Source organism: Microcaecilia unicolor, chromosome 5 (assembly GCF_901765095.1).
Source record: "Microcaecilia unicolor chromosome 5, aMicUni1.1, whole genome shotgun sequence".
Lineage (NCBI taxonomy): Eukaryota > Metazoa > Chordata > Amphibia > Gymnophiona > Siphonopidae > Microcaecilia > Microcaecilia unicolor.
The window spans coordinates 155,595,334-155,620,576 of NC_044035.1; the positions used below are offsets into that span (position 1 = coordinate 155,595,334).

At 44.4% G+C, this 25,243-nt stretch overlaps 1 protein-coding gene across 1 annotated transcript in view; it reads left to right on the forward strand.

The window, feature by feature from the left end:
• The window catches only part of LOC115470366 (KIF1-binding protein homolog), a 107,995-nt gene that overhangs the window by 66,296 nt on the left and 16,456 nt on the right, over positions 1 to 25,243 (forward strand). The window contains exon 6 of the mRNA XM_030203469.1: positions 14,504 to 14,616. Within this exon, the coding sequence (XP_030059329.1) occupies positions 14,504 to 14,616 (113 nt within the window). The remainder of the gene's footprint in view (positions 1 to 14,503; positions 14,617 to 25,243) is intronic.

Sequence of the window (25,243 nt, forward strand, 5' to 3'; positions counted from 1 at the left end):
GGCTTACATGGGGCAATGGGAGGGTTAAGTGACTTGCCCAGAGTCACAAGGAGCTGTGCCTGAAGTGGGAATCGAACTCAGTTCCTCAGTTCCCCAGGACCAGAGTCCACCACCCTAAGCACTAGGCCACTCCTCCACTCATTGTGCTAAGTAAGCCACATTGAGCCTGCAAATAGGTGGGAAAATGTGAGGTACAAATGCAATAAATAAATAAAGATCAGGCTAAAATCCAATGGCAGAGGATCTCTCTTCGATGCCACTTCTGGAGGAGAAAATGCTGAAATTCTACCTTTTATAAGAGCTAGCTCAATCGGAGCCCTGAGGTTAGGCTGCCATCTTATTGATGACATCACTGGAGCTCCTCATGCATAAATTGTTTTAAAACTCATTTGTTTTTTGCTTTGCAGTCTGATAAGGTGAATTCTGTTTTTTTTATGGCTTTAATTCAGTAGTTTTTGCTGTGCACATACTAGAAGCATATTAAACAGGTGAAGGGTAATTCTTCAATGACAAGCAGGACATCATTGCTCACATATGGTCCATATGGGTGACACTATCTGATGGAACCTCGGTGTAGACCCCAACCAGTGTTCTATTGCTTCAAGAAGCCTTTGTCGGTGTCCTACCTTGCATGCGCCAGTGCCTTGCCCCAGTGTGATCACACAGGACTAGCAGTCTTTGTTTTTCTGTGGAGCAGAGAGATCACATTTCTGTGAGCTGTCCTCTGCAATTTTTTGGTATGTGAGGAGAGTACCTTCTTCGAGCTGGATACCTTTTTGTTTTCTTCATTATTTTCTTTTGCCCTTCCCTGTCTGGGTTAGTGTCCTTTTAGAGTTTTGTGGCATGCTGAAGTTTCCTTTATTTTTGCGGCTCTGAGGTCCACTTTGGCCTAAGCACTAGCTGGGAGTTTTTCTTTGATGCTTTTTTTCCTCTCTACCCTCATAATTGAGCCATTTGATTTGGCCTTGCTGGGTTTCCCCCCCCCCCCCACAATGTCTCAGAAGTTCCTCAGTGGCTTCAAACATTGTGCCAAATGTAATGGGGTCATGTCTAGCATGGACCCCCCCCCCCCCCCCCTTGCAATTGATGTTTGTGGTGCCTAGGCCCTGATCATGTTGCCTCTGTTCTCTCTGTTTCAAAATACCGAAAAGAACTCGGAAGGTGAGGCACGCACAACAAGAAACTTTTTGAACCTTCCAAGTTCGATCCATCGACTTTGGCATCAGAAGCATCGGTCCCCTTGGCCGCTGGAGCTGCATCGAACACTGGAAGTGCACTGGCATTGAGGAGATCTCCACCTGCCTCAACGTTGAGCATTGGTAGTAGGTCACTTATGGATTCAACATTGTCCTCATCGGCACCAAAGGACTGCTATGTCGTGCATCGGGCAAGAAACATCGCATCAGTCCTCCTCAAGGCACAGTGCTGGGAGCTCCATGGTATTGGTGTTGCCAGCTCCTAAGAAGTGTTGGTGCTGGGAGGAGCACTCCCCCTCCATGATAGCAGTGCTGCATGCCAGACTTCCTGCAGCTGGGACCCAGCTTTGATTCTTAGTCTGCCTACATAACAGCACTGTCCCAGCCTTTTCTGATGCCTGTCTTTGAGCGGATCTAAGCCATGCTGCAGGAGGAGCTGGGACACTTGCTTGCAGGGCATAGTTCAAAGGTATCAAGGGTACTTTTGCCAGATATGGAGCCGCTTCAGTCTATCCTGGAGGCTCATGCCCTGCCTGTCAGGTGGTTTTCGACTCCGGTGCCTCGTCTGGTATCAGTGTCAACACCAATGTAGTGACCCTGTCTACATAAGGGGAGGAAGCTGCCCTGGAGTGCACATTGGCACCCATTGTTGAGGACTGGATCTTCTTTCAGTAGACCAAGGCAGGCACAGAGTCAGACGTCTTATGATGACTATTTTTGCTGAGTCTGATAGGGACCATTCCTGGGTTTCTGAGGAGGAATCAGAGAACTTCTTGGAGGAGAGGTTCTTAGGCATACCCTCAGATCCCTTTCCTCCAGAGGAGCTCTGCTATTTTGTCTTCTCAGGGAAATGGCAGCTGCCATTCCATTTCAGTTGAACATGGAGGATGAGCGTAGGGCTGAGTTTTAAACTGTCTTGGACTATGATTCTCTGCTGTGGGGGGCTATTACAGTCCCTGTACACAATGTCTTGTGGGATGCAGAGATGAAAAACTGGGAGACCCCTATCTCTGTGCAAATAGTACCTATGAAGGCGGACTCCACATACAGAGACCAATAGGCTCCCAAATTTGAAAAGACTTAGTTGCCCTGCCATTACATGGTAGTCAAATCTGCTCTCAAAAGGGCCAAGAACTCCCACACTCATGCCTCAGCTCCCCTGGGTAGAGAGGCTCCATACTATGGACTCATTTGGGAGGAAATATTTTTGAAGCCTCATCCCACATCCAGTTTTAACAGCTCTACACGAGCCTGTACTTGAAGACCTTGAGGTCCAGTGTGCTTGCCTTTGTGGATGCTTTCCCACCAGAGCAGACCACAGAGCTTCACCAGTTAACCAGTAAGCATAAGGACTGTAGAAAATATCCGTACCTTATTGTGGCCTCTTCAGGGCAGGAAAGAACCCCACTCTTTCTTGCCTGGTGCTGCCGCTGACTGCTCGCTGCTGAGACTTCAAGCGGTGACCTTACAAGACTTCAAGTGGTGCGGCCTCGCAAGACTTCTGCAGAAGACTCGGCAGCCATTTTTAAGCGGCGCTGGCAGTGAGTGGTCAGCGGCAGCCCTGGGCAGGAAAAAGGGAGTTCTTTCCTGCCCTGAAGAGGCCACTAAACCAACCAGAGCATGATGAAGTACGTGAGGGCAGAGGTCCCCGAGGCTCTCTCGCCCACCAGCTACCTAGCCAGCTAGCCTGCCTGCAAACTTAGATGAACGGTGCCCTCAAAAAGAGGACATGTCCGGGTAAACCCAGAAATATGGTAACCCTACCAAGGAGCCTGTAAGTGATTACTAACTAATTGACTTTTGATAAGTTAATATCTGCTTAAGGGTAACAGCAAACAAACTGTGCAAGCCAAGCCCAGTCCTCACCACACCGGTGAGTGGTTTGAGTAAGAAGGAGAATCCGTTCTCTTGAGGCTAGAGTAGCAGACTTGGAGGAGCTGAGGGAGACAGAGAGGTACATAGAGGAGGCCCACAAGGATGTAGAGATGTCCCACCTCCAATCTGGCAGCCCCTGTGCTGCCTTGGAGGAAGGAGACCTCCTAACAGGAAAGCATCACCCTGGTGAGGCTGGAAGTAATCCTGTAGACAGGACCAGCACATCAGGGAATGCAATATCCTCTTGCACTGAGGATGTGTTTCCAGGAGCTACTGCTCAGGTGGGAAGGGTTAGGACAGCTGTTGTAGTGGATGATTCGATTATTAGGCATGTAGATTGCTGGGTGGCTGGTGGACATGTGGATCGCCTGGTCACTTGCCTGCCTGATGCGAAAGTGGTGGACCTCACGCATCACCTAGATAGGATTTTCAATAGTGCTGGGGTGGAGCCGGCTGTCTTGGTACATGTGGGTACCAATGACATAGGAAAATGTGGGAGAGAGGTTCTAGAAGCCAGATTAGTCTCTTAGGTAGAAAGCTCAAACCCAGAACCTCTAGGGTAGCATTTTCTGAAGGGCTTCCTATTCAGTGGAAGGGGGAGCCTATTCCGAAAGGATGGGCTCCACTTTAACCAGGGTGGGACCAGGCTGCTGGCATTGACATTTTAAAAACTACTACTACTACTATTTAGCATTTCTATAGCGCTACAAGGCATACGCAGCGCTGCACAAACATAGAAGAAAGACAGTCCCTGCTCAAAGAGCTTACAATCTAATAGGAGATAGAGCAGCTTTTAAACTAGAGACTGAGTGAAGACAGACAGTCACTCAAAAGCGCATGGTTCAGAATAAGGTGTCTTTTAAAGATATCACCAAAACAGGGAAGATAGGGTATCCCAATAGTGAGGTTGCAAAAGAGACCATAGTAGATCAGGTGTCCTTAAATAAAAACATAAATCAGACAAAAGATTGCAAATTAATACTGTCAAGTACTGAGCATGATGCAAATAGGAACAACAAACGTAGTTTGAAATGTCTATATGCAAATGCCAGAGGCCTAAGAAATAAGATTGGGTAGTTAGAATATATTACACTAAATGAAAAATTAGATATAATAGGCATCTCTGAGACCTGGTGGAAGGAGGATAACCAGTGGGACACTGTCATACCCGGGTACAAATTATATCGTAGTGATAGGTTGGATCGAATTGGTGGAGGGGTAGCATTGTAAAGAAGGGCCTTGAATCAAATAGATTGAAAATTCTGCAGGAAAAAAACACATCTTGGAATCCCTGTGGATTGATGTGTAAAGGGTAAAAGGATAGTGATAGGAGTGTACTACCGTCCGCCTGGCCAGGATGAACAAATGGATGTAGAAATGTTATCGGAAATTAGGGAGGCTAACAAACTGGGCAACATGATAATAATGGGTGATTTCAATTACCCAAAATCAATTAAACCTTTCTACTACTTAGAACCCTGTATTGCAGGTGTGAATTCACGTATATTTATGAAAAATGCGTGGAGAAAAAAAGACTTCAGAAACCACAGGACAAATTCTCTTTACGGCAATACTTTTCAAAGTTAAGAGAACTCCTTTCTTCAATCACTAGTCTTCACACAAAAAAAACTCCACTCTTCTTATTCATAAAATACTTGTGCATACACCTTAACCAATACACAAAGGTAGAGGCTCTTTATCATGCCACAATAACGGTGAAACAATTCAAAAATATAACTTAGCTTGCATCTTCTGAATATCCATTCTTTTCCATGATGTCCAATACATATACGCCCAACAGGAGAACCCTGTTTCGCCACAACCGGGCTATTTCAAGGGCTAATATTTTAAATCTTCAAGCATCAAACTTTCACCCGTATCTTGCCTCTCATTGGCGTCTTTAAACTTCGAATGGCTTCTAACCCATATAAACCACATACACTCTCCAACGTCATTTCCTGACACGTCATTTCCTTCATGACGTCAGTATTATTTCAGGATACCTCTCACTTTGCATCAGGAGAAATTCTTCACAAAAAAGCTTTCCACTCTATTGATATGTTCAAACCCTTAGGAATCACGGTTTGCAATGCATAAATCCATCGTTGTTCTTTTTGTCTTAATAATATCCTTACATCTCCTCTACGTTCAGTTATATAAATTTGTTCCAACACAATACATCGTAATTCTGCAAACTCATGATGTTTCAATAAACAATGAGACACCAAAGGTTCATATGTTTTTTTAGCCTGTATACAATGACGGTGCTCAATTAGTCTTGTCTTCAGCATACGTGACGTTTGTCCCACATAATACAGATCACAAGGACATTTCAGAAGATAAATCACGTTCCTAGATTGACAATCAGTGATAGCTTTTAATCTAAATCTTCTACTTGTGTGTACATCCTCAAATACATCCAAGTTCATCATGATTGAGCATACTGTACAATGGCCACAGACGCCATGATGTCCCATAATTATGTCACTAGTACTATGTCTATTCCACGTGTCAGCTCTGCACAATACATCATTTAAATTGCTCTGTCTTTGGTAAGCAAACATGATTTTAAGATCACGAAAACAAGGATAAATCTTCAGCATGGCCATATGTTTTTTAATAATTTTCACCATTTTATTTGAATGTGCATTATATTTCATTACAAATGTAACCATTTCATCTCGCTCTTCTTTATCTTTCACAGGATGTAATAACCATTCTCTATGATTGAAAGAGGCACGTTTCCTCGCTTTTTTTACTAATTTTTCAGGATATCCTCTTTCTTCTAACTTCTGTTGAAGATGAGATGTCTGATGAAAATACATATCAGTAGAGGAACAAATTCTACGGTACCGCAAAAATTGAGCAAAAGGAATATTCGTTTTACAGTGACTCGGGTGCATGCTTTGAAAGTGCAACGTAGTGTTGCGATCAGTAGCTTTAACATATACCGATGTTTCCCATTCATTACCGATCTTAGTTAATTGTACATCCAAAAATGAAATTGCTACATAACTACTGCAGTATTCAAATTTAATATTGGCATGACATCCATTTAAATATGTCACAAAAGCTTGTAGTTGCGTAGATGTACCGTCCCATAACATAAAATTACCCCAATATTGACCTGGTAAATGTAACATCAGGGCATGCTAGGGAGGTAAAATTCCTTCACAAAATCAAGGACTGCTTTATGGAGCAGCTGGTATAGGAGCCAACAAGAAAAGGAAAAATTCTAGACCTAGTCCTTAGTGGAGCGCATGATCTGGTGTGGGAGGTAATGGTGCTGGGACCACTTGATAACAGTGATCATAATATGATCAGATTTGATATTAGCTTTGGAGTAAGTATAATCAGGAAATCCAATACGTTAGCGTTTAACTTTCAAAAAGGAGACTGTGATAAAATGAGAAGAACGGTGAAAAAAAAACTTAGAGGAGCAGCTGCGAGGGTCAAAAATTTACATCAGGTGTGGATGCTGTTCAAAAATACCATCCTGGAAGCCCAGGCCAATTATATTCCGTGTATTAAAAAAAGGCGAGAGGATGTGATGGTCGTTGTTGCCGATGTCTGTGTCTAATAAAATTACTTGCAGTTCCAGTCAGTGACCTGTGGGGTCACTGTAGAGTGGTGGAGGCCAAGCTGGTGATTGTCATCAGCACTCAGCACTTCTTAAGCTGCCTTCTGACTGTGCTCAGTGTTCTGGCAATTTATCCTTGATTAAGTCCAGGCCTGCCTGGGGCTCTGCTAGTTCTGTTTCTTTGCGAGGCCGGGGTCTGAAGCTTTGCCTACAGCTTTCTCCTTATGCTGTGTTCCAGTGGAAGTCTGCTTTCAAACCTGGTAGTCCAGAGGAGTGAAGCCTTGCTTACAGCTTTCACCTTATTCTGCATTCCAGTGGAAGTCTGCTTCCAAACCTGGTCGTCCTGAGGAGTAAAGCTTTGCCTTCAGCTTTTACTTTGCCTGCCCTGGGAGCACCAGCTTGGTTTTTGCTACTTCACTTCACCAACCCTGAGAGCGTCGGCTCGGGCTTTGCTACTTTGTTACGCTTTGCTACAGCCAGTGTTGAGAGACGCAACTAAGCTGCTTATGTTTGATTTCCCTATACAGCTACCTTATTGTATGCTTTACCTTATTGTATGCTTTATGTTCGCCTTGCTCCAGCTAGGTTAGACTGTGTAGTTAGGCTGCTTGTTTTCTTTCTGTGCTGTTTGGCTACCCTTTTAGCCTTGTGCTTTGCTACTATTAAAACTGCCTCAGTTCATCTCCACTTGTGGTCCAGTCCGGTTCTTTGGAGTACTCTTAGTTCTGAGGAGACTCAGTCTACCCAGAGATGACTGGGTGATTCTCACACGGCCACCTCTGGGCCAAGGGCTCACAAACGTTACAGAGGAAGACCAAACGACAGCCGGCATGGTTAAAAAGTGAGGTGAAGGAAGCTATTAGAGCTAAAAGAAAATCTGTTAGAAAATGGAAGAAGGAGTGGCCTAGTGGTTAGGGTGGTGGACTTTGGTCCTGGGGAACTGAGGTACTGAGTTCGATTCCCGGCACAGGCAGCTCCTTGTGACTCTGGGCAAGTCACTTAACCCTCCATTGCCTGCCACATTGAACCTGCCATGAGTGGGAAAGCGCGGAGTATAAATGTAACAAAAAAAAAAAACGACTGAAATTAATAAGAAACAGCATAAGGAATGTCAAGTCAAATGCAAACCTGATAAGCAAGGCAAAGAGGGACTTTGAAAAAAAAGATTACGTTGGAGGTAAAAACACATAGTAACATTTTTTAGGTATATTAAAAGCAAGCCGGCAAAAGAATCAGTTGGACCACTAGATGACTGAGGGGTAAAAGGGGTAATCATGGAAGACAAAGCCATAGCAGAGAGATTAAATGAATTCTTTGCTTCGGTCTTCACCGAGGAAGATTTGGGAGAGATACCGGTGCCAGAAATGGTATTCGAAGCTGACAAGTTGGAGAAAGTGACTGAAATCTCTATTAGCCTAGAAGATGTAATGGGGCAATTTGACAAATTGAAGAGTAGCAAATCTTCTGGACCGGATGGTATTCATCCCAGAGTACTGGTAGAATTGAAAAATGAACTGGCGGAACTATTGTAAGTAATATGTAATTTATTTTTAAAATCGAGCATGGTAGTGAAAGATTGGAGGGTAGCCCATGCAACGCCGATATTAAAAAAAGGTTCCAGAGGGGGTCCGGGAAATTATAGACCGGTGAGCCTGACGTCGGTGCCGGGCAAAATGGTAGAGACTATTATAAAGAACAAAATTACGGAGCATATTCAAAAGCATGGATTAATGAGACAAAGCCAACATGGATTTAGTGAAGGGAAATCTTGTCTCACCAATCTATTACATTTCTTTGAAGGGGTGATCAAACATGTGGATAAAGGGGAGTCGGTTGATATTGTGTATCTAGATTTTCAAAAGGCGTTTGACAGAGTACCTCATGAAAGACTCCAGAAGAAATTGGAGTGTCATGGATAGGAGGTAGTGTCCTGTTGTCGATTAAAAACTGGCTAAAGGATATAAATCAGACAGGATTAAATGATCAGTATTCTCAATGGAGAAGGGTAGATAGTGGGGTTCCTCAGGGTATGTGCTGGGACTGCTGCTTTTTAACATATTTATAAATGATCTAGAGATGGGAGTAACTAGTGAGGTAATTTAAATTTGCTGATGACACAAAGTTGTTAAAAGTTGTTAAATCACAAGAGGATTGTGAAAATTACAAGAGGACCTTACGAGACTGGGCGTCTAAATGACAGATGACGTTTAATGTGGACAAGTCAAAGTGATGCATGTGGGAAAAAGGAACCCGAACTATAGCTACGTAATGCAAGGTTCCACGTTAGTCACCGACCAAGAAAGGGATCTTGGTGTCGTTGTTGATGATACGTGAAAACCCTCTGCTCTGCTCAGTGTGCTGCGGCGGTTAAAAAAGCAAATAGAATGTTAGGTATTATTAGGAAAGGAATGGAAAACAAAAGTGAGGATGTTATAATGCCTTTGTATCGGTCCATGGTGTGACCGCACCTCGAATATTGTGTTCAATTCTGGTCGCCGCATCTTAAAGATATAGTGGAATTAGAAAAGGTACAGAGAGAGGTGACAAAAATGATAAAGGGGATGGGACCCCTTCCCTATGAAGAAAGGCTGAAGCCTCTAGGGCTCTTCAGCTTGGAGAAGACGGCTGAGGGGAGATACGATAAACTAGAATGAGGATGTTGTTATGCCTTTGTATCGCTCCATGGTGCGACCGCACCTCGAATATTGTGTTCAATTCTGGTCGCCACATCTCAAAAAAGATATAGTGGAATTAGAAAAGGTGCAGAGAAGGGCGACGAAAATGATAACGGGGATGGGACGACTTCCCTATGAGGAAAGGCTAAAGCGGCTAGGGCTTTTCAGCTTGGAGAAAAGGCGGCTGAGGGAAGCTATGATAGAGGTCTATAAAATATTGAGTGGAGTGGAATGGGTAGACGTGAATTGTTTACTCTTTTCCAAAAATACTAGGACTAGGGGGCATGCAATGAAGCTACAAAGTAGTAAATTTAATACGAATCAGAGAAACTTTTTCTTCACTCAACGTGTAATTAAACTCTGGAATTCATTGCCAGAGAATGTGATATACACTGTTAGCTTAGCAGGGTTTAAAAAGGTTTAAAAAGGGTCTAAAGGAAAAGTCAATAGACCATTATTAAATTGGCTTGGGGAAAATCCACTGCTTATTTCTAAGATAAAAATTAATGGGCACTTCTCTACTGAAATATACACTCAAAACTGATAAATGTAGTAGAGGATACACAAAAAATACAATATGTTACGATCTCATACGTGGGCAAGTCTCATATATACTTAACGGCTGGTGTCACTTCACTCCCTCGGTGAACCTATTGCCGTACAATATTATAATCATAGACTCTTACCCCCGACCTACCGATGCCTGAAAACTTTACTATTTATTCTTTTATTCTTAACATTATATGTAAAGATCAGGCAATGTGTTACTTATCTTAGCTTGTTTCTAACGGGTGTGCTCACAAACCCCGACAGGTAGCCTGTTTCGCAATTCTTGCTTTGTCAAGGGGGAGCGCTTCACCTCATGTTTGCTCGTAACACCTCTGGTTGAAGAAACCTGTCGGGGTTTGTGAGCACACCCGTTAGAAACAAGCTAAGATAAGTAACACATTGCCTGATCTTTACATATAATGTTAAGAATAAAAGAATAAATAGTAAAGTTTTCAGGCATCGGTAGGTCGGGGGTAAGAGTCTATGATTATAATATTGTACGGCAATAGGTTCACCGAGGGAGTGAAGTGACACCAGCCGTTAAGTATATATGAGACTTGCCCACGTATGAGATCGTAACATATTGTATTTTTTGTGTATTTCTAAGATAAGCAGCATACAATGTATTGAGCTTTTTTGGGATTTTACCAGGTATTTGTAACCTGGATTGGCCATTGTTAGAAACAAGATGCTGGGCTTGATGGACCTTTGGTCTGTCCAAGTGTAGCAATAGTTATGTACTTAATGACCCTTTAAATCCTTTTCCTTAGTGGTGACATCTAACATGGAACCTAGTGTCATGTTGCTGTAATGTGTACTCCTTTGTACTTGTCTACATTTAAATTGCATCTGCCATGTGGAGTTCAGTTTTCCAGCCTTCCAAGGTCCTCCTGCAATTTTATGCAGTCTGCATGTTATTTAACAACTTTGAGTATTTTTGTGTCATCTCCAAATTTGATCACCTCAGTCATCGTTCTCATTTTCAGATCATTTATAAATATCTTAGAAACCACTGGTCCTAGTACAGACCTTTGCAGCACACCACTATTCACCTTCCTCCATTGAGAGAATTGGTCATTTAACCCTACTTTGTTTCCTATCTTTTGACCAGTTCTCTCAATTCACAGCAGAACAGTGCTTCCTCTCCCATTGCTTTTTAATTTTCTCAGGAATCTCTCATGAGGGAGTTTGTCAAAAGGTTTCTAAAAATCTAAATACACTATGGTGCTCATTTCTAAAGCACATAGACTTACAAAGTTACCTAGTAACCTATATAATTTTGTAAGGCTATGTGCTTTGAAACTGAGCCTCCATATCAACTGACTCACCTTTATCCACATGTTTATTCATGTCTTCAAAAAATGTAGCAAGTTGGTAAGGCAAGACTTCTCTTGGCTGAATCCATGTTGACTGTGGTCCATTAAACAGGAAACAGACCTGATGTCTTCTGCATTCTAAAGTATATTGAGGGCCCCCAAGATGACAGTAGTTGTGCCTGGCTGATTCGAGCAGTCCCATCAGGAGAGCATACAGGTAACCGCTTGAGTGGTAGAGTAGTTGGGATGGGTTGTCATTCTGGCCTAGAGCAACCTGCAGCCTTTACAGGTACTTGACTACCTGGGAGTTCAGTTCAACATGCAATTGGGCAATGTTTTTCTTCAAGAGGCCTGGATCTTGAAGCTACAGGGACAGATCTGCCATATCCTAGGTATGCAGGCCCCACTGGCATGGAATTATCTCCAGGTTTGATGGTGGTAACACTGAATGTGGTCCAGTGTGCATAGACGCATATGCATTCCCTGCAGGGTGCTCTGTAATCTCTGTGGTCCTCTCGGGCGCAGGATCTGGAGCTGATGCTGCCATTTCAAAGAGCCTAGAGTGGTAGCTCCATTGGCCCAGTCTGGAACAGGGCATGAGTTTGGAGCTTTCAACTTGGATGGTGGTAACTAGGTAGACCAGCCTAAAAGGATGGCATGCCTATTGCCTGGTTCAGGTGTTGCAAGGTCTGTGGTCATTTGACCCTGGAATCCTTTCAAGCCCTGTTCAAAGAAAAAGTGGTGAGGATATTGTTAGGGGGTCCGCAAAGAGTTGTCAGCTGGTGGCTGAGGAAGAAAAGCCTGATGTCCTTTGACGTTCATCTGGCTAATTTCTCAGTTCCACACATTGAGGCAGACTTCCTCAGCAGAAACCTATTGGACCCAGGAAAGTGGAATTTGGGTCAGTGTGCCTTCAACAATTATAGTAAATCACAAGGGGCAGCCGGCGATGAACTTAATAGTGTCATTGAGCAACACAAAATTCTGAGATTCTTCAGTCACAGAAGAGATAAATGCTCTGGTCTAAACCTAGCCTTGCAGCCATCTGTTCTGTTTTCCCTGCACGGCCATTGCTGGGCTGAGCAATTCAGAGTCGAGGGTGACAGAGGCCTGGTGGTATTGGTGGCATTGATTGGCCAAATTGGCCTTTATATGGAGACTTGGTATGCCTAGCTGTGGTAATGCCGCTCAGGCTCCCGCTGATGATCCACCTATTGGTCAATGACCATTGAGAATGCTGGACTTGTCTCCATTTTGTCTTACAGTTTTGGTCTTGAGAGCTGTGCAATAGAGGATACTCTAGTAAAGTCACTTCTAACTGGTTCAGTTTCCATAGAAGGTCCATCTCCTTAGCCTGTGTTTCGAGTGTGGATTGTCTTTGAGGTTTGGTATCAGGATTGAAGTGCGCCCTCCCTGAAGTTGTGATAGAAAACATTTTAGATTTACAGCAGGATGGTTTAGATAAAGAGTTGGCTTTGGCCTCCCTTAGAGTGCAGGTTGCAGCCTGGGTATGCTTTAGGGCAGTGCTTCCCGGATCGGTCCTGGAGTACCCCCTTGCCAGTCAGGTTTTCAGGATATCCCAAATGAATATGCATGAAAGAGATTTGCATACAATGGAGGCAGTGTATGCTAATTAAACTCATGCATATTCATTGTGGATATCCTGAAAACCTGACTGGCAAGAGAATACTCCAGGACCAACTTGGGAAGCACTGCTGTAGTGGGCTGGTGTGGGAGGAAAGCTGTTAGGCTCGCACCTGGATGTGGTTAGGTTTCTTTGAGGAGTCAAGCGTCTTTGCTACCCTTGCTGTTTGGATTGTCCATGGGATTTGAATTTGGTTTTGATGGCCTTGGTGCATTCTCTTTTTCAGTCCTCAAGACAATATATGATGAAAGATGTCACCTTGGAAACAGTGTTTCTGGTGGCTGTTGCTTCTGCTAGATCGATTTCAGAGTTACAGGTGTTGTCTTGGAAGGAACCCTTCCTCGCTTTTTCAAAGGAAAAGGTAATGGTGGTGTATTACCTTGCTTGGTTCTGAGTGAAGCAAAGGGGAATAGCGAACAACAGCTATTGCATCAGTTGGATGTTGCGAGAGCTCCTTGCATAGGACAGAGGACTTCCAGCATGTGGACCATTTTTTGTGGAGAGGCAGCTTCTAAGGCAAGTATATCCTGATAGATTAAGGAGCCCATCATGTTGGCATACATTGTAAAGGGGGCAGCTGGTGCCGGTGGCATTCAAAGCACATTCAGCTGGGGCGGAGAGCTCTCTGATTCGGCCACTGGATATTTATAGCATGGCCATTTGGTTGTTCTTGCATTCCGTTGTTAAACATTGCTATTTAGATGTGCAAATGGAACAGGATGTCGCCTTTTGTTTACGGGCCCTGTCGGTTGGCTTAGGCATGGCCCTCCCTTAATGGTCACTGCTTTGGTACTTTCCAAGTGTCTGGACTGGTCTGGAGGGATGCTAAGGAAGGAGAAATTAGATCTTAAATGCTAATTTTCTTTCCTTTAGTCCTTCCAGACTGGTCCAGAACCCACCCTTATTTAGCCGTTCCGTTTTTACAAAAGAATTAGTTCAGGTTGCTGCTAGAAGCAATACTACACATAAGCATCCTTTAAAGAGAGTCTTTAGTTGTTTCAGAGTGTTTTTTTTTCTTGGCCTGTTGCTGTTTGCTTGTCAAGAGTCGGCACTCAAAAATATAATAATCATCATATACCTTGATGGTGCTTGTGGCAATGAGACCATACAAGGGAGAAAAGATTGGGGATCATTTTCTGGTTCAGGTAGGAAATATTGACTAAACTGAGACTGCACAGGACAGTTATGGGATAGTCAGACATCAGAACTTCTCAGTTTCTATCTGCTGGGGAGTGCATAACCCAAGTATCTGTACTGTTCTAGAGGGACTAGAGGTAAAAAAAAATTAAGATAAGATCTAATATCTCCTTTTGAAATTTCCAGCTTCCACATAATATTAAATATTTTGTTTGAATAATATATAACCAGTTTAAATGTAGGAGAGGCAAAGTGGGCCAGGAAGCACAGTTGGACTTCACCTGGATAGCACAGATATTCATTGCTACCTGGTTTCAGTTACGTTGGATCTCATAAAGAGCTGTCCTAATGTTGAACAGATAAGTTATCTTGATAAGTTTAACTGGATGTATTCCACAGTTTGATGTAACTAGATCAGTTAACTTCAACCAGATATTCAAAGAACTTGATATCCTGCTGCTGAACATTTGCCCATTGTAATTGAGAAGAAAATACTAATCTGTAATACCCTGTGCTTATACATTTGTCAGGTGAATCGGAACAAGAGCGCCTGGTTCTTCTCCAGCAAAGACAAGCAGAAATAGCAAGATGCTGGATTAAATACTGTTTGAATCTGTTGCAAGATGCTCGCAAGATGCTGGAGGTATTCTATCTTTTTGGTGACACAATTGAATGAAACCAGAAAACGAACACAAATTTATTCCAAGGCATTATAATGGTCTGATTATATAATTAAGAATACTGAAAGTGCAGTACACTGATAATAGTGGTCTCAGTTTCTCCCTTATGGGTCTGATTCACTAAGTATGTGCATGAGCACAAACTCAAAATCCTGTTAATCAGCCCTCAAAAGTACCACACACAGAAAATGTAAGTGGATATTCTCCAATTATGATCACGGCCACTGCCACCCTAGTTTCTGCTTTAAGTTATGCCTCTCAGCTGATAGGCAAGGGGTCGATAGACCGGAAAGCCTGCACAGTTAATTTCTACCTTTACTTCCATTTTAACTTTACAGTGAAGTTAAAATGGAAGTAGAGTTTACTTTGAAGTTAACTATTTTCATTTTAATGCATTGTTGCCAGTTTAGGGCCTCTTTTACTAAGCCATGCCAGCAGTGCCTGGCGTGGCAAATGAGAGGAAGTCTATTCAATTCCTATAGGCTTCCTCTCATTTGCCAGGCAGGAATCGCTAATGTGGCTTAATAAAAGAAGCCCTTAATGTTATGTTTTACTTAAGTTTTAGTGCAAATTTTTATTTCACCGTTTTCATATAATTTTACTACATGTGAAGTAAATTTTTTTTTTTAAAATTGCTGTGGAAGTAAAAAAAAAATGGTGTCAATCTAACACAGATTTTTACACAGTTTTACTAATGAAGGGTACTGAAAGAACTGTTTGCTTTTCAACTTAGACTTTTTCTTATCTGCTGTGCTTTACGAAGCAAGGCTGATTAGGGCAGGAGAATGCCAGTGACTGTCTTATTCTTATATGGAGAAGCAACAGAGGGTCGAAAAGAGCAACGGTGTCCCACGGAAGAACAGTATTCCTGTACCTTATTCTTCTATGAAGCAACTTGAGAGCTTCCACTGGTCAACCTGAATTCTTGAATTTGCTATTTGTCTTTGGAATTTGCAGTATTTTCAGCAACCTAAACACTGCAGCATTAGTATGCATTAAGAGGGAGCATCAGCCAGTTTTACAGTTACGAAAAGATATTTTCTCTGTTGAATACTGTCCATGAAAGACCAACTAAAATTTGGTATAAAGAGAATCAGTGGGTTCAAATAGTCTGGAAAGTTGTACAAGAATGTATCCCCACTAGAGTGATTTTTCTGTTCCTCTACCACATAACCCAGGGTACAGGTAAGTGGTGGGTGGTATATAATGATAGAACATTTTCTGTAAAATGCTTAGATAAAAGTATCAAGTATGCTGATTAATACTTACGTAATATGAGATTTGTAGGTTAATAGGCTCATCTAGATCACATTTAATCTTTCTGCAGTAAGTAGAATGAATACCAAGGGTGAAGGGGGCAGTTGTATTTGTGTCATGTGTGTACTGTATGTGCACAGTAGGCATGTTGTTAATGCTCATACGTTACACCAGGCTTAAACATTGTACAAGTTTACAGGGCCAGCAGAACACCTTTTTGGTTGGAGAGGCCAAGCAATCCAATTTCCAGCTTCGCCTCCAATCTTTGTAGTTGCTGCTGCTGCTTTGTAGGGAAAATATTGGTCAGGCCACGGCCTGTCTCATTTTATTGCCTATGTAAGTATACATTCATACTTTTAATTGTGCAAGCCAGTCTTCAAACACATGTGGTGCCATGCATTTGAAAATAGCCTGGGGTTTTGTGAACTAAAATCTACACACATATATTGCCAGAGTAGGAATTCATATTGTCATACACACGCTCTCCCTTTGTAGTGGTTCATTACAACATAGAAACAGTGTTTACTCAGTTATGACAGGTATAAAAACACTGGTTCATAAGGTAATTGGTATTGTTTTCACCAAAACAGAAAGAAAAAGAATATTCAGAATGGGATGGAGATAATGGTGTTTCATGAAGTCAAAAAGGCTTCCATCTGTGTGCTAATTAAAGAAAATGCATCTAAGATAGCTACTAGATGGTACTGAACTTCAAATAGATTAAGGGCGATATTTCCCTCTAGTGCCTCTGATCTATGCTGGAGGTGTAAGAAGGATCGGGGAACCTTTTTCCATATATGGTGGGCCTGTGAAAACTTACAAATGTTTTCGAAAGTAATAACACAATGGAGAAAACTTGGGGTACCCCATTCCCTTGTGAACCAAAATTTTGTTTGGGGGGATTAGGTAATAATGGGGGCAAAGGGGTATATATGGCAAACAAGAGTTAAGAAAATGTGCCTAGCAGCAAAATGGAAACAATCAATTGGACCTACAGTGAATGACTGGATATTATGATAAAGGATGATCTGGGATTGGGAACAATTAACAGACCATCACCTTGGACACTTTGATCCCATGTAAGAGGAATGGATAAAAATAGCTGATATGATTACACAGATTGGAGGGTAAAGATGAATAGCCTAGGAGGGGATTTCTTTTTTTTTTTGGTGGGGGTGTTCATCATTGCATAGAAACATGACAGCAGATAAGAGCCAAATGGCCCATCCAGTCTACCCATCCCCAGCAACCACTATCTCCTCCTTTCCCTAAGAGATCCCACATGCCTATTCCACTCTGTCTTAAATTCAGACATAGTTCTCATCTCTATCACCTCCACTGGGAGGCAATTCCATGCATCCACCACCCTTTACGTGAAAAAGTATTTCCTTAGATTGCTCCAGAGCCTGTAACCTCTTAAATTCATCATATGCCTTCTCATTCCAGAGTTTTCCTTCATTTTAAAGAGGCTCACCTCCTGTACATTAATGCCATAGGTATTTAAACTAGAGACTTGCACGGGAAAGGGGTCTGTGAGAATCCCGCAGAACCTGTGGGGTTCCCACGAAGATGGAAGCCAACAGAAGCCGTTCCTGCGGGGTTCCCGCAAGGACGGAAGCCGTTCCTGCGGGGTTCCCGTGGAAGTGTATGCTGCACTTGCACCAGCCTCTCACTTACCTAGTACCAAGTTCTTTGAATGCTGTCTCCTCCTCCTCCTTGCTTTAACAGCATAGATGTGGAAAGTCTCCATTAAGGAGCTGGTAGAGACACAAATGGTGACTGAATTCAAAAAGGCATGGGATGAACACAGAGGATCTCTAATTAGAAAATGGAAGTTATAAACAAAAAACTAAACTTAAATGGCTGCATGTGTGTGGATGTGTCAAGTGAAGCTTAGATGGTGACTCCGGCTGTGATGAACTAGGGCCGATACCGGGCAGACTTGTCTGTGTCTCATATATGGCAATCTGATTAAGCATGGGCTGGAAAGGGCTTAGACAGCAATCTTAGTGGCTGGAACATGAGGACAGTGCTGGACAGACTTTTACGGTCTTTTCCCCACAAATGAGAAGACAAGTAGGCTGGAGTGGGCTTTGACAACTCCAGTCGATCATGGAGCTGATTCCAAGATGGCGCTGTGAATAGACGCACCTGTGTTTGCTCCTGGAGGCTGCTGAGTTTGTGAGTTTCTCTCGGTGCCTCTGTAGCCTCGTTAACCATGGGGAAGCGGAGGGGGAAGGTAAAGGAATTTCCCTCGGTTCCTGTGACCTCCTCGACGATGAAACAAACAACCCTGCAATTTCCAAGGCAGCAACCGGGTCCTCAGGGAACTTCGACCCCCACTGCAGCTCTCAGCCCTTCGGAGTCGATTGAGAGTGGAAACGGGGCTTCCTTGAGCCCTGTGGAGCGAATTGCACCTCCCCAGCCTGGAAGAGAGTTGCTGGCTGTTCAAACAGAGACAGACACTGAAGTGGCTCAGCTGGTCCTGAGGGTGTGACTGCAGCAACGGAGATAGATTCTCAACTTCGGGAAACATTACTACAACAGGCTTCAAAGGTATTGCCTCAAGCTATTGTTTCCAAGTTAGCTCGGGCTGATAGTCTACCTCAATCTCCTCCTGTGGCTAGTGGAGTGATTAGACCAGCAATTGTGACGCTGGAGTCACTATGGGATATGGTTTACAATATCCAAACCTCTATGCAAACTACTTTAAAGCAGAATTCTTCTGATATTGAAGTTCTTTCTGAGGCTGCCCTGCTTCAAGCACAAGTGACTGCACAGCAAACCCAGAAATTGGAACGTGTGGATATCAAAATTCAAGAAATGGGATCTATAGAAACAGCTTTGGTTAAAGACAATAATTTCCTACATAAACGACTTGAATACCTTGAAAATCAGACTAAAAGGCTTAACCTTAGGTTTCTTAATTTTCCCAAATCGCCATTAATTTCTCCTTTGGAGATGGTTAAACATCCTGGAGGTGGACATCCTGGGAATGGATAAGGACTCACTCCCTCCCATTACATGGGCTTATTACATCGGGAATACTGGAGTGGTGGTGGGAAATCCCCCCGTAATAGGGGAGGGAATGAATCTTACCTCATTCCTAGAAAGCTCATTAGAAATAGTTACTCAGAGGTTAACTCTGCTTGCCACTTTCGCGTTGGAGCCTGATGGAATGCCGTACTACGGCTTTTGTTGAGACACTTAGAAAATCTGTTTTTGGGCTCAAAGGTCCGTATCTTTCCAGATCTCTCACAACCTACACAGATGAGACGAAGGGCTTTTTTGGAACTTCGCCCCAGGGTGGTGGCATTGGGAGCAAATTTTGTTTTGCGATTTCCTTGTTTTTGTAATGTGGTGCTTGAGGGTAAACATTTTCAATTTGTAGATCCAAAACAGTTGAAAGAGTTTATTGATGCAAGAGTTGATGTGAATATAGTAAACCTTCCCTAATTTAGCAGGCTGGGGTCTGAACCAGAGGAAGCATCTATTGATTATTAATTTTTGTATCTTTTTTTTCTTTTTTAATTTCCTTAATCTTGGAATCAAATTTCTTTAACTTGTGGACAAATGGGCTGTAAAGATATATACTTATCATTTTTGTTTCCTAATGTTAAATAATGCCGATTGCATATTCACTTTATGTGGTGATATATTGGAAAATTTAAATTATATATAAAAAAAAAAAAAGAATAGGACAGTCATTGTTGATTTAATTATGAATTGATAATGAGTGTGACTATTGGGCAGACTGAACTGTTCAGGTTTTTATCTGCTGTCACTATTAATCCTCTCTGCTTCCAGGCTGATGTGCAGACCATCTCTGACACAGGTACAAGCATCAGATGTCACCTGACCGTCTGGCATGTGCATGTGGCAACCTCTCAGCACATAGTGCCAGTGAATCAGAGACAAGTCTTACATGTGCGCACCAGAGTGTTCCAAGTTCCAACTTCTGTTTCTTCCTTGCCTGCAGTGCTGCAGCTCTAACCCAGAGAGAGACTGAGAGAGCGGACCGGAATTTTTTTAAATGTACCGTTAAATTCTTGAGGGAATGGGTGGGGACAGGTTAAATTCTTGCGGGGATGGGTAAGATTCCAGTGGGGATGGGTAGGGATGGTTAAGAGATCTGTCCCCATGCAATTCTCTAATTTAAACATCTCTATCGTATCCCCTCTCTCGCCTTTCTTCCAAATTACATATTGTAAAGGTGCTGAGCGTCTCTCCGCCTCTGGGACTATTCGCCTTTCTCAGCCTCCTCTATCATACACTTCTTCTCCAGAAAAAAACAGGAAAACCACAGGATCAAACAATAACTTTTTCCTTTTATTTTTATCCTTCAGCTTGGTAGAACACAGCCCGGGCTTCCGCCGCTGATTCCCCTCTTCCCCCTTAGTCTTGGGAGAAGCAGCGGACCCGTCAAGAAACCCTTTTCGGGCCGGTCAGGTTTATCAGAACACTGCCCCCCCTACAGCCGGGTTCCCCTAAGCCTAGTTCCGGCAAGTACGGCTGGCCCAAAACAGCTCAATATAACTTGGCTTTAAATCCACAGTTCCTGTAACCAAGCTCTCAAAACAGTTCAATATACTTTGGCTTTTAAATCCACAGTTCGTGTAGCCCAGCTCTCAAAACAGTTCAATATAACTTGGCTTTTAAATCCACAGTTCATGTAGCCAAGCTCTCAAAACGGTTCAATATAACTTGGCTTTTAAATCCACAGTTCATGTAGCCAAGCTCTCAAAACAGTTCAATATAACTTGGCCTTTAAATCCACAGTTCATGTAGCCAAGCTCTCAAAACAGTTCAATATAACTTTGCTTTTAAATCCACAGTTCATGTAGCCAAGTGTGGACTCAAAGCCTGGGGTCCCTCCCTCTTGGTCAGTCTCTCTTTCTCACCTGACCTCCTCCCGCCCTTGACCCCTCTTTCTTTGGCCCGGATCCTTTCTTTTCCAGGGCCCTTCTTACTTCTATGCGCTCCTCTGGGCCAGGGCAGAAATGTCCATGGGCTACTCCAGGGCCTGCTCCTGGGCGGTTACCTCCATCTCCCAAGGCCCCCCTTCCCTCTCCTCCTTCTCAGGAGCCCAGTCCATGCTCTCTTCGCCCCACCCTTTTTCTCCCAGCTGCTCCTCCTTTTCCTCATTAACCTTTTCCCACCTGTTCCACCTCCCCCTCCCCCAGGTTGTAGAATTAGTATTTCTCCTTCCCTGGCAGCCCCCTTCTGGCGCCTCATGGGAGTACGCCCTGGTTTGTCTCCCTTGTACCCAAGGTGGATGCTGGGAGTTGTAGTTTCTAATTTGAAGTCTTCTCCTGGGGAAAATCTGCCTGTAAGGGCGAGACTCCTCTGGGGCTTTTTGGGGTTTGCAGGGTCGTTCTCCCCCCTTTTCTTCCTGCTCTCTACTATTCTCCACATATTCTTTACATACCCCCCCCCCCCTTAAACTCGTCTCTCTCCCTTTTCTCTCATTGTCCCCTTTTCCTTCCTCTACCCGCGATAGGGCGTCCACATTACCCAAACACCTCCCGGGACGATGCTCCACCTCATATTGGAATGGCTGTAAAGCTAGATACCATCTCATTAATCTACCATTATTATTTTTCATCATGCTCAGCCATTTCAATGGAGCATGGTCCGTTACTAGTTTAAATTTTCTCCCCTCCAAATAGACATTACATTCCTGTACTGCCCACCGTATGGCTAGACACTCCTTCTCTATAGTGGAGTAATGTTCTTCATGGGGTAATAGCTTCCGGCTCAAATACAGCACTGGATGCTCTTCCCTGTTATGCTCCTGGGATAGTACAGCCCCCAACCCCCTTCCCGAAGCATCTGTTTGCAGGATAAAGGGTTTCCCGAAACCCACTGCCTTCAAGACCGGCTCTTGACACAGGGCCTTCTGCATCTGTGCAAAAACCGTCCTCTCCTCTTCCCCCCACCTTAAGGGATCAGGGTTCTTCCCTCTTAGCATGTCCGTTAAGGGGGTGGCAATAGTGGAAAATTGAGGGATGAAACGGCGGTAATACCCTACCATCCCCAGGAATCTACGCAATTGCTTTTTGGTGCTCGGCCGGGGAAACTCCTGTATGCTTTTAACCTTATTTAACAATGGTCGTACCTCCCCTCGGCCCACATTGTAGCCCAAATACTTCACCCTGTATTGTGCAAAATAACACTTTTTTGGGTTCAGGGTGAGTCCTGCCGCCCTAAAAGCCTGTAGAACCGCCCCTACCTGGGTCAAATGAGTATCCCATTCCCCGCTATGTATGACCACATCATCCATATAGGCTGCTGCGTATGCCTGATGGGGTCTAAGCACCCGGTCTAATAATCTCTGGCAACTCGCAGCTGCTGAATTAAGGCCGAAAGGCAACCTTTTGAACTGGTACAGGCCCATTGGTGTGCTAAAAGCTGTCTTTGCCCGCGCCCCGGGAGTAAGTGGAATTTGCCAATACCCTTTTGTTAAGTCCAGGGTAGTGAGATATTGGGCGGCCCCTAACCTATCCACCAGCTCTTCAATATAGGGCATAGGATAGGCATCTGCCTGCGACAGGGTATTCAGCTGGCGGAAATCTATACAGAACCTCCACTTCCCCTCGGGTTTGGGTACTAGCACCACGGGGCTGGACCAGGGGCTATTTGATTCTTCAATCACCCCAAAGTTTAACATTTCCTGCACCTGTTTTATCACCTCTTGCCTTTTCACGGGGGAAAGCCTGTAGGGCTTTTGCCTAACTATCTTTCCCCTCTCCGTTATTATGTCATGCTGCACTAGCCGGGTATTCCCTGGGCAAGCTGTCAGGACATCCTTAAATCTTCTCAGTAGGCTTCCTAGCTCCTTTTTTTGTAACAGTGTCAAACGGGGATTAACCCCGGGCTCCCCGGGTTTGAAGATATCCCTTATTTGGGGCCCCAACTCCTCTTCCTCCTTCTCTTCCACCCTAGCCTGAAAGCCTACTCTCGCTATCCAGGGTTTTATAAGGTTTACATGGAAGGTTTGGACCCTTCCTTTCTCGTTCTCCACCTCATACGTGAGGGGTCCTAGTCGCTTCTTCACCACCCAGGGTCCCTTCCACCTGGAGGCAAACTTATGCGGGTCCTCAGAGATTAGGATGAGAACCCTATCTCCGGATTGAAACTCCCTTTCTCTCGTACCTTTATCATAATATTCTTTTTGTAGCGTTTGGCTCTCTTCTAGCCTCTCCTGGGAATATTCCTGTATCCTACCTAGTCTGGCCCTCAGATCCTGCAAGTATTCGACGACTGATTGATCAGTGGCTTCCGGGGTTACCCACTGTTCTTGCAGTATGTCCAAAATGCCCCGGGGCCTCCTGCCAAACATTAGTTCAAAAGGTGACACTCCTAAGGAGTCGTGTACCTTTTCTCGGTAAGCATATAACACAAAAGGCAGCAGTTGGTCCCAACCTGTCCTATCTTCCCCTAAAGCTCTTTTTAACATGCCCTTTAAGGTTTTATTAAAACGTTCTACCATCCCATTAGTTTGCGGATGGTAGGCCGCCGTACGGACATGTTGTATTCCAAAAGCCTCCCACACTTGCTTTAGGGTACTGGACATAAAGTTGGACCCCCTATCTGTCAGAACCTCTCGGGGAAACCCCACCTCACAGAAAATTTTTATTAGCTCCCGGGCAATACCCTGTGCGGATATGCCTCTTAAGGGCACGGCCCAGGGATATCTAGTGGCCATATCCATTATCACCAACACATACAAGAAACCCCTTTTGGATTTCGTTACGGGACCAATAATGTCCATTGCTATCTTTTTCCCTGGTTGGTCCACCCTAGGAAGAGGACTTAAAGGGGCTTTGGGAGGGAATCGGTCGGCCACCTTCTGACAGTTGGGGCATGACTTACAATACTTCTCCACCTCTCTATATACTCCCGGCCAGTAAAATCGCGCCAATATCTGCGTCAAGGTGGCCTGGGTGCCCTTATGTCCCCCTAACGGGTGATCATGCGCTAGCCTTATTACCAGAGGGCGGAAAGCCTGGGGAACTACTAGCTGCCTCCCTCCTTCTGTGTTCTCCCAGTTCGGCACACGCCGATAGAGTATGTCCCCTTCTATCAGGAACCCTGGAGCCCCTTGGTCTTCCCCCTGGCGGGCTCTTTCCCAGGCATATTCTAACGTCGGATCATTGGCCTGCTCCCTATGAAATTGAGGAAACTGTTCCCTAAGTTCTTTTGGGGCCACAGGTAGATAGCTTTCCGCTTTCAGCTGCTCCCAGGCCTCCCGTCTACCCCTTCTCTCCTTTTTTTTCAAAGCCTTCGCTTTTCTCTCTTTCCCCGGCTCCCCTAAGACCTCGCCCTGGAAAGGAAAGATGCCTCCTATTCCCTCTTCCGGAACCTCTGGGTCTCGAAGAGCCTGGGCACGAGTAGTTACCCATACTCTTTTCTCTCTAATACATTCGGAAAAGGGGGGCCAATCCCTTCCCAGAATCATCTCCTGGGGTAACCGGGGAAGAACGGCCACAGCAATCTCTATCTCCCCTGTGGGCCCTTTTAGGTTTACTCTATGTAGGGTGTACCGTGTACGGGCCCCGTGTATACACTGTATCGCTACTGCTCCCTCATAGGTATCCCTCCCTCTATTCCTCCTCTCTCTTATTCGGTCCCATAACCGCCGGGAGATCATGGACTGGTCTGCCCCAGAGTCCAACATGGCTACTACCGGTAAACCTTCTACCTCTAAAGGGGCCGTATACCGGGGTTTAAACCCCCTTTCAACCTGTGAGGTCCACCCCTCCCGACCCGGGCAATCCTTCCTGAAATGCCCCGTTCTCCCACATTTATAACACTGCTTTACTCCATAAGAGACTGCCCTCTTTTCCTCGCCAGGGAGCCCCCCTTGCTTTTTCCCCAGCCAAGTGGCGTCCGGCTTCCCTTCCTTTTGCCCCAACTTGGAGGAGTAACTTTTGGAACCCCCACCCCCCTGGGGTCGGGGCTTTCCCCCCTCCCTCTCGGTTCCTCCCCAATGTTGGGCTTCCAGATACCACTCCAACCCAGCAGTCACTCCCTCAACTGTCTTACAGCCCCTTTTTACCAATTCTGCTCTTATTTCTCCGGGCAGGCCCTGGAGGAATTGCTCCACCACCAATTCTTGGAGAATCTCCGCGATGGTGTGGTGGTCAGGCTCTAACCATCTTTTTAATGTCCATTAGTCTATTGGCCACGGCTTTAGGGGTTTCCCCCATTTCCCATTTAGTGGCCCGAAATTTCCTCCTATACGCCTGGGTACTAAGCCCATATCTGTCCTTAATGGCTTCTTTTAATCTTCCATAGTGGGCAGCATCGTCAGGAGACAAGTCCCGAAAT